The following is a 9,782-nucleotide window of genomic DNA, read 5'->3' on the forward strand; positions in this document are numbered from 1 at the left end:
GGACTCTCCTGACCAGCGACTATGACACATACCTAAACAAAAGACTCTAAGACATTCCTCCAAATGGAGAAGGGAAGAGAAAAACAGAACACACACTTCCAGGCAGAGACTCTGGGAGGCAGCAGTCCAGGAAAGAGGTCTGGCCCCAGGGTCAGTGCTGGGGGTTGGGGGTAGTGGGGTGAGAGGGTGGGCGGGGGTGGATTTCCCAGCAGGGCCTGACAGCACCTAAAGAGCAGGCCTGGAAGCAGAAGCTGAACCAGAGGCCAGACAACCTTTGAGGTTATCACCTTCAAATCTCACATAGAAACAGGAGTCCACACCGCCCCTAATGGTTACTTCCCAGGCCTGGCTAAGGGAGCAGGGGCAGAAACCTACCTTTGCTTCTGTGGAGACTTCCAAGAACCAGAACCTCACGTGCCGGTTCCCTACAGTGACAAAATAGCTGCTGTCCTCCGAGAAGGAGAGGGCGATGACCCTGCACGATACCTTGTTGGAAGCCACCACAATGTCCTTCTGGAAAAATCAATGCAGACAAGTTCATGCCAGCACCCGTCCATTGGACCATTTGTGCCTTTGCCCTCAGCCCTGCATCTCCTTAACCTTTCCTGCTCCAAGTCAGTTTTCTTTGGGCCCTCCAGTGACAGAGGAGACTTGAGGCTTGGAAAGGTTTCCATGTGTAAGCTCCAGAGCTCTCCCCAAGAGTCCAAGCTCTACAGCTCACACGTGGCTGAGCCTTAACAGCATGAAATCATCTCGAAAGTCCTATGTGGAAGGTGCTTCTCCCCACCTCTGCCAGGCTCAGAGAGGTGGTGTTATGTGCTTAAGGTCACACAGCAGGTAATGAACAGAGCCAGGATTTGGTACCCACGTCTGCTACCTCCAAGTCCTCCCCTAGCTGTTCCAAAGTGCAGCCTTCCAGCACATAACAGTTCACTGAATTTTCACAACTCAATGAGATAGATGCCCACATATCCATCTTACAGGTGAGGAAAGAGACTTAACAGAGAAGTCAAGTCACTTGCTCAAGGTCATAGCTGGTTGATATGAAAATAATTCCACTAGTTTGAGAGCTTGTCATATGCCTTATAGTAAGTGTCTAGAACAGGGATCAGCATTCAGTATGTGCTCAATAAATATTTTCTGGATAAATGAACACTTCACCAAATTATCTCATTTAGTTTGCTCAGTGCCTAAGCCTCAGGGTGCTCTGGCTGCCCACACACCCACCAGTTATCTCACCTTCCAGTCCCAGACGTTGAGTACCATGTCGTGCTGGTAGCCCATGGACACAATGTGCTTCATATTGGGGGAGAAGGCCACACAGGCCACGCCGTACTTGTGGCCCAGCATCTCTGCCACCTGACTCTTCTCATCCACGTCCCAGATGCGCACAGCAGGCCTGTGCCCGTTCTGGGGAAGGTGGGGCCATGACTGCTGATAGGTTCTGCACCAGGCGGGGGCTAGAAGGGCTATTAGGGCTGAAACTGGCATTGCCCCAGGATGTATCCAAAAGCTGCCTCCCCCATCTGCCACGGTGCTTTCTGGCCTGGGTATAAACTATTCTAGGGATGTCCCAGGCCTCCTGAGGGGTAGAAAGAATGACCCCAAGATCCCTCCCCAACCACTCAATCACCATCACAACTCACCTCCCCCGTCACTATGTACTTCCCATCAGGGGAGAAGGCCAGAGCACTCAGAGACTTCCTAGGGGTAAGGAAAGGGGCTGGTCACTGGTTCCAAGGCGGGTAGGCAGTCACACCACTGTCTGGCTGTGCTCACAGAACTCTGCCCACTCTCTGCCTCCAAGCCTTAAGAGGAGAGGCAAGTGCCAGCCGCTCCCATGGAGCCAGCGCTGCCTGTGTGCCCAGAAGAGCACACCGTGCATCCCTTGCATTCTCTGCTGCCAGAAGAGGGTCAGTGGTCCAGGGAAATGGGGGTAAAAGCAAAGGCCCCAACCCAGACAGGATGGTCACTGGACAGGGACCTTCCTTTCCTCTCCCTCAGGAGTGGTAGGGCTCCCTAAGACCCCACCCACCCTGTAACCCTGAGAAATTCAGGTGCAGGAAATGGTAGCAATCCAGCCTAACTCTGGGGGTATGGCTGAAGTCCTGGCAGTACACGAGACAGTCTGCAGCATGTGGTTCACTGTTAGTCATGCAAGGTGTTCTGGAAAACCCATGAGCAATCAGCATGTTTCTCTCTGGCCTGCGCAAGGACTGAACAACCAGACTAGTTTACACACTTTTTGGGTAGCAAGTTTCATGGTTTCCAGACCACACTGTTTTCTTTTCCCCTCCCTCTTCTATCTGTGTTCCTTAATAGTCTGGTAACTGTCCCCCATATGTGAGTTACTTTGTGTGTAAATAATAAGTAAATGCTGAGTTTTGATGACCTCAGAGAACACTTCTCATTATCATCGCTTCAACTCTGGAGGCTTCTCATTGATCCCACAGCGGCAGACGAGGCAAGCTGCCCATCCGATGGCCACCTGCCCCTCTTCCTCACCGATAGAATCCGAGTTTTAAAGGAAGGCTGCAGCCCCATCACGAATGCATCTCCTCACCTCTCTTGCAGCTACACAGACACAGCTACACAATTTCTTCTGGCCAACCACAGGTACACTGAAATGCTCTGTGCCATTTCCTGAAAAGCTTCTCCAAGGGAACTCTTTGCCTTCATCCCCACTCATTCCCCTTCTGAATCAAGGACACAACAGCCAGAACACCATCTTGGACCATGAGGCAGCCTCAAGAACAGGAGCCTCACAGAAGGCACAACAGAACAGGCAGGCAGGCAGATGGGGCGGGGTTCCTGATGCTTGCAGACACACCGGCCACCTGGATGCCCACCTCTAGACTTCACTCGTGCAAGAAAGGTGCGCCCTTGCATTTGAAGCCATGCTTTCTATGGGGTTCTGTTGTCTGAAGCCACCCCTGACCTGTCGCCCGCCTTGAACTTGTGCCCGGCTCTCTGCAAATGCTATATGGGCATCATGGGCCTCATTCTTCAAGCGCACTCTGGGAAGTGAGGACTCTTAGCCAATTTGGAGATGAGGAGACCTCTACATGGGAGAGTCCTCCCGACTTACCTAATCCGACTGGGCAGAGCCCTGGCTGCGCATCGGAATTCCCTGCAGAGCCTTTGAAAAACATCAAAGCCACACTAGGACTCGTGAATGAAAGTTTGGTGAGGAACAGGGTAATATCTGCTGTTTGAGAGACGCTCCCCATGAGATACTCACTAATCACCAGAGGGAAAGAGGCTTCACAGGGGGAAAGTCTGGCAGATACCACCTTCACCAAGGGCCCAAGTGAACACCAAAAGAGATCACCATCTATCTTCCTTCTGATACAGAACCTCAGTCTATGAGGAAACATCAGATAAGCCCAAAGGCTGGGGCATTCTACAAAATACCTGGCCTGTAATCCTCAAGTGTCAAGGTCATCAAAGTCAAGAACAGATGAAGAAACTACTTCAGACTAAAAAAGCCTGAAGAGACAACTAAATGCAACATTTGATCCTGGACAGAATCCTTTTGCTATAAAGAACATTCTTGGAAAAAAAAACAAAACTACATTCTTGGGATAAATGGTAAAACCTGAAAGAGGCTTAGATGGTAGTGATGTACCAATTTCAATTTCCTGCCTTTGCTGATCGTACTGTGGTTTTGAAGGATAATGCTCCCCCCAGCTCAGAAACACCCTCTGAAAGAGTTAGCAGTACAAGGACATCATGTTGACAGCTTACTCTCGAATGGTTCCGAAAGAAAAAAAAAATTACCATGCATATAGACCAAGAATGGTAAAGCAAATGTGGTAAAAGGTTAACATTTGGGAAAAATGGGTGAAAGGTATACAGGCATTCTTTCTACTGTTCTTTAAAGACTAAAATTATTTCAATATAAAAAGTTAAAAAATTACCAATACCCAGAAGTGGCTTCTGATTCCGCCTCATCTCCCCCTCACTCACTCCTTCATTCCAGGCACAGGACCACCCAGCTGCTCCTCAAAACACCCCAAGATTCTTAACCATGGCCAGGCCTTTTTGCTTGCTGCTCCCTCTACCTGGAAGACGCTCCCCACACTTTCACAGGATCACCCCGTTATTTCTCTCTGGTCTCAGCCTCCAGGAGGCCCAACCTGGGCCTGCTGTTATGGCTCCCATCTCCCCCACCGTTCTCCATCTGCACAACTGCCCTAACACATCCTCGTTCTTTCCTCCACAGCAATGGTCAGGGTTGGCTAGTAATTTGCCTACTGCTGTAGTGTCACCACTGCTGAGCTGTCAGCTCTGCAAGAGCCGAGACTCTCTCTGTCCTCAGCACCTGGAACGCTACCTCACACAAAGCAGCAGAATGTAGCAGAATGTAAGCGAATGAGTTAGTCGCCCACCCACGAGCTTCCAAGCAATGTGGGGAAGTGGGTAGGTGCCAGGACCCCGGACCCACCCCCACCCAATGCCCAGGGCCCAGCCTACCTGGCAGTGTTAAAAATGTGCTGCTGCTTGTTCTCCTTAGGATTCAAAATCACTACCACACAGCTGGGGAGAAAGAGGGAAATGTGCCTTAACTAAAGGAAGTGCTAGGGTCCAGGGACGATTCCATTCCCAGCGGAAAAGCCCACACATAAATAAGGGTCCCTCTGAACAGAAGAGGCTCTCATCCCCCTCTACATATCTATGCTGAGAATTATAGGGCGCTGCACGTTATTAATGATATATTCGGAAACAGAAACCAACACTTTCTCTGTGGTAACTATTCTGTCAGACCCTGGGCTGGTAAAGAGTTATGTGCTCAATCTCTATAAATCCTCACAACTGCCAGGGGAAGTTGGACATCTTAGTCCCCTTTCAGAGATGAGGAAACCTGAGGCCCAGAGAGGGAAAATCCTTTGTCCCGGGCCACCCAGCAGGTCAGGGACAGAGTGGGGATATGAATCTACATACTGTCAGATTCAAGAGCCCACCCCTGGACTGCATCCCAAAGACTGAATAACAGGTACAGTTCCTTAGGAATGACTACACGTCTGGCCTACCCTATAGGCATGGAGGGGTCCCTTCAGTACCTAGAACAGGGCCAGGCTAGATCAGTATTTGTGGAATGAACAGTTAGGAGGATATCTTTCAGTCCTCTCTACTACCCAAGAGGAGGATGTCACTAGGTCTCTTTTGCGGATGAAAAAGGAGGTGCTCACAGAAAAGCACGTGGTGGTGGTGGGACACAAATCCAGGCTGCTGACCCCACAGCTTGGGTCTTTCTCAGAATTGCTGCCACCTCCCACCTGCAGTCACAATAAGGCTTTCATCGTGCTCACCACATGCCAGGTACCGCTCTAGATACCGATGGGCCCACGGGATCCTCTCCACAGCCCTCAGGGGTGGGCAGCTTATCTGCAGTCTACAGATGGCAAAGCCAAAGCCCACCCATGCACTCACCCTGCTAGGTAGGCCACGTGGCCAGTGCTGGGATCACAGGTTAGGCCACTGCTGTTCTGGGCTGTGATGCCAAGTACCTTCTCAAGTGACACCTGTGGGAAAAAAGTCCAAGTCAGGACGACCTGTCCCAGAAGGTCCTTCATGGCACCAGAGCCTCAGTCACCCATTTAGTCCCTGTGACCTCCAACACTAACTGAGCTTCTACAGTCATGCTACCAACAGCTAACATCTGTTCTTCTCAACATGTCTCTGAAAGACACAGAATGGTGAGGAAGACAGACAAAATCCCTGCCCTCCTGGAACTCACATTCTTGTGGTGATGGGATGGAGGACATAAAAAACAGAACAAATATGTAAAATAGATGTCAGGTGATGATAGGAGCAAAGAGAAAAATAAAGCAGGGAAGGAGAGAAGGCCTCACTGAAAAGATGACCTCTGAGTAAGTTCCTAAGAATTTTATATGGATGAAAGATTTGAAACCCCACAACAACCCAAAGAAGGAGGCACAATTTCCACAGATGAGGTCACTGAGACTCAAAATCCCATACCCGTGGAGTGGCAAAGTTGGGCTAAAACCCAGCTAGTTTTTGGCTCCAAAGTCAGTATCCCGGGCCCTGCAGGAGAGACAGCATGGAACAAGAATGGATTAACAACTGAGCTACTCAGGTGCCCAGTTTGCCTGGTTGGGCTACAAACCCAGCTAGTTTCTGGAATGAGACGCCATTGGGCAACTGGGTGGTTCAATCAGTTAAGCATCTACCTTCAGCTCAGGTCATGATCCCAGGGTCCTGGGATCGAGTCCCACATCGGGCTTCCTGCTCAGTGGAGACTGCTCCTCCCTCTCCCTCTGCCTGCTGCTCTGCCTACTTGTGCTCTCTGTCTCTACGTCAAACAAGTAAATAGCCTTAGGGGAGAAAAAAAAGAGTAGACAGCATCTGTTCCCTCAACAAATTCACAGTATAGAGGTTCAACAAGGAAAAAAACAAGAGTCAAATTTAGAATTCAAAAATTCTTGGGGCGCCTGGGTGGCTCAGTGGGTTAAGCCACTGCCTTAGGCTCAGGTCATGATCTCAGGATCCTGGGATCGAGTCCCGCATCGGGCTCTCTGCTCAGCAGAGAGCCTGTTCCCTCTCTCTCTCTCTGCCTGCCTCTCCGTCTACTTGTGATTTCTCTCTGTCAAATAAATAAATAAAATCTTTAAAAAATTCAAAAATTCTTTAAGCAAAGCAATTTAAATGGGCAAATCTCCAACATGGTTGATTAGAACTATTTAGAATATGGACTATTAGAATTATGGTATTTTCATATCCTGAATATACTAGCTTCCAATTTTTTACAAAGTAAAACATTCTCAAGCAAGTCCTTCGCCTCAGAAATGAAAGGCAAACTGGGCACCTGGGTGGCTCAGTTGTTAAGCATCTACCTTCCGCTCAGGTCATGATCCCAGGGTCCTGGGATTGAGCCCTGCATCGGGCTTCCCGCAGAGCTCTGCAGGAAGCCTGCTTCTCCCACTCCACTCCCCCTGCTGTGTTGCCTCTCTCGCTATGTCTCTGTCAAATAAATAAAATCTTAAAAAAAAAAAAAAGAGAGGCAAACAGAGGATAATAAGAGCTCAGGCTTCTTGAGCAATTACCAGGAGCTAGGAATTGTTTAAATACCTACAGCTGAACTGACTTATAACCCTGTGATGTGGTCATCATCATCATCACCATCTCCATCTTACAGATGAGGATATAAAGAGGCTCAGAGAGGTAACCCATCCAGGAAGGAGCAGCACCAGGACTCTAACCCAAGCAATCAGGCAATGGCACTCCCAACATTTTTATATCTGTCAATCAGCATTACTGGATATTAATAAAATATAATAGTCATTTAAAATTTTTTAATTTATTTTTATTTCATTTATTTATTTATTTGACAGAGATAGAGAAAGAGCACAAGCAGGTGGAGCAGCAGTCCGAGGGAGAGGGAGAAGCAGTTTCCCCAGTGAGGAAGGAGCCTAACGAAGGGCTGGATTCCAGGACTGTGGGATCATGACCTGAGCCAAAGAAAGCCGCATAACCAACTGAGCCACCCAGGCACCCCTATAATGGTCATTTTTTTTTATAATGGTCATTTTTATTTTTTATTTTTTTAAAGATTTTATTTATTCATCAGAGAGAGAGAGAGAGGGAGAGAGAGCGAGCACAGGCAGACAGAATGGCAGGCAGAGGCAGAGGGAGAAGCAGGCTCCCTGCTGAGCAAGGAGCCCGATGTGGGACTCGATCCCAGGACGCTGGGATCATGACCTGAGCCGAAGGCAGCTGCTTAACCAACTGAGCCACCCAGGCGCCCCTATAATGGTCATTTTTAAAGAAGATTTTATATATTTATTTGACAGAGAAAGAGAGAGGGAACATAAGTAGGCAGAGTGGCAGGCAGAGGGAGAGGGAGAAGCAGGCTCCACTTTGAGCAGACAGGGCTTGATCCCAGGACCTCACAGCCCCCCGCTCATGCTCTCTCTCTCTCTCTCTCAAAATAAATAAATAAATAAAATCTTAAGAAAAGAAAAAAGAACATAATTAAGGTTTAAGCCCAGGCAATCTGGGTCCAGAAGCTGCTTAACCCTATTGCTTACCGCTTCTCTGAAACTGCTATTGCTATTCATCTATTTTATACACAGTTTAGAGCTCACGAGGCACTTTCAGGAACATACAAGGTACAGGATGCTAGGTAAAAGACTAAAGTAGGTGTCTGTCTTAGGCTGAGGTTCAAGAAGGCCTTTCCGGGTAGGGATATTCAGTCTGAGACTTGAGGGATGAGGAGCCAGCCAGGTGGACTGCTGCAAAAAACCAAGAGGACTTGGCAAATGCTTAGGAAGTGGAAAAGAGCTTTTAGCCTCAGGAAAACAGAAAGCAGGCTAGGGTGACTGAATGTTGATAAAAGGGAAGACAGTGGATGTAGGGCCAGAGAGATGGGCAGGGGCCACGTGACCAGGCCTTGCAGCCAGTATTGGGTGATATAATCATAGTGCAGCAGAAATCCTTGTGGCAGGAACAAGATTCACCAGCATCTACCATGTTTCCATCCTCTACCTGGTCTCTGCCAAACAGGTCATAGTCACAATTTCATTTCTGCTCCCTGCAACTCCATGGTATGGTTACTGTTGCTTCTATTTTATAAAAACAGACTTTGTAGGTCAGAAAGTTGGAGAACAATTTTTTAAATCGCGTCTGTGCTAATGGCATTCCTTCTACCTACTTTAAAATCTTCTTTGTTTCTCTCAGGAGTTAGGGAACTGTTCTGTACGCCACCCCCCACCCCCGCCACACCGCAACAGGGAGCCGCTGGTGAGATTTTGCAATTACTCACATGGGTAATTGGGGTGGCATAATTTGGGGTGGCAATGTGTAATAAAAATTCCACACTGGAAAAGGAAAAGGAAAGAGAAGGCAGGTGGGGAGAGAAGATGGAGTCAGCTGAGCGACAGACGAGGTAGGTAGGTAGGTATCTGGACTAAACAATGGTAGGGACACTAAAGATCAAGCGAAGGGCGAAGTCAACAAAAATGGAAGGTCCCAGAGAGACATCTAAAGGTGACTTACGGGATACGCAGGAAGGAGGGAGTAGATGGTGATTAGAACTAAAATACACTCCTTGGGGAAGGGAGAAACGGGCTAGGAAGGGTGGCAGCACCGGGGAGAGTTGGAGACCGGAGAGTAGGAGCAGACGGGAGAGTGGGAGTAGCCCTGGCTAACGGGGCGGGACCTAGGAGACAACGCGGGTAGGAGAGGAGCGGGAGGGGACAAGCTGAGGGCTGATAGGGCGGGGCCAACGACCTAAGGGCGGGATCAGGCCCCTGGAACTGGGGTGGGCAGGACAAACAGCTCCTCACCCGACTCTGCACCGTGTCCTCCGGCGCCGCCGAGAGTCGTGTCCGCCGCCGGAGACAGAGCGGCGGAGCGGGGGGTGGAGAGCACTGGCCCCTCCTCATCGGAACTCCGACCGCCACGGATGGCAGCTTCTCGACTGCATCATTCCGCGCGTAGCCTCCGGGCCCCAAGGCCGCCATCGTCTTACCGGAGCCGGGCGACCGTTACGCTCTTCAACCCCTCAACCGCCGCCACCACCGCCGCCGCCGCCTCCACGACCCACTAGAAGAGCAAACGGCCGCGGGAAAGCCGGCGCCGCCGCCCATTGGACGCGGCAGGCTCGGGTCTGGCCAATGTCAGGGCGGCCGGGCGGCGGTTTTGACCAATGAGGGCTGAGAGGTGGAGCAAAGTATATGGCAGGGTGGAGCCGTAGCTAGTTTACAGGATGCCTGATCAAGAGAAGTGGCGTTTTTTATGTGGTGTTTTCATCATTAACA

General features: G+C 49.7%; 1 protein-coding gene across 1 annotated transcript in view; it reads right to left on the reverse strand.

Annotated features, from left to right (window-relative positions):
• Positions 1–9,593, reverse strand: part of WDR62 (WD repeat domain 62) — a 43,022-nt gene extending 33,429 nt beyond the window's left edge. Inside the window, exons 1-6 of the mRNA XM_059381611.1 lie at positions 9,309–9,593; positions 5,434–5,525; positions 4,477–4,539; positions 1,647–1,704; positions 1,240–1,410; positions 376–513 (exon numbers count right to left, since the gene is read on the reverse strand). Coding sequence (XP_059237594.1) covers positions 376–513; positions 1,240–1,410; positions 1,647–1,704; positions 4,477–4,539; positions 5,434–5,525; positions 9,309–9,485 — 699 coding nt within the window. The 5' untranslated portion in view covers positions 9,486–9,593. The remainder of the gene's footprint in view (positions 1–375; positions 514–1,239; positions 1,411–1,646; positions 1,705–4,476; positions 4,540–5,433; positions 5,526–9,308) is intronic.
• Positions 9,594–9,782: the final 189 nt, after the last annotated feature.

This window comes from Mustela nigripes, chromosome 17 (genome assembly GCF_022355385.1).
Source record: "Mustela nigripes isolate SB6536 chromosome 17, MUSNIG.SB6536, whole genome shotgun sequence".
In the NCBI taxonomy this organism is placed as follows: Eukaryota; Metazoa; Chordata; class Mammalia; order Carnivora; family Mustelidae; genus Mustela; species Mustela nigripes.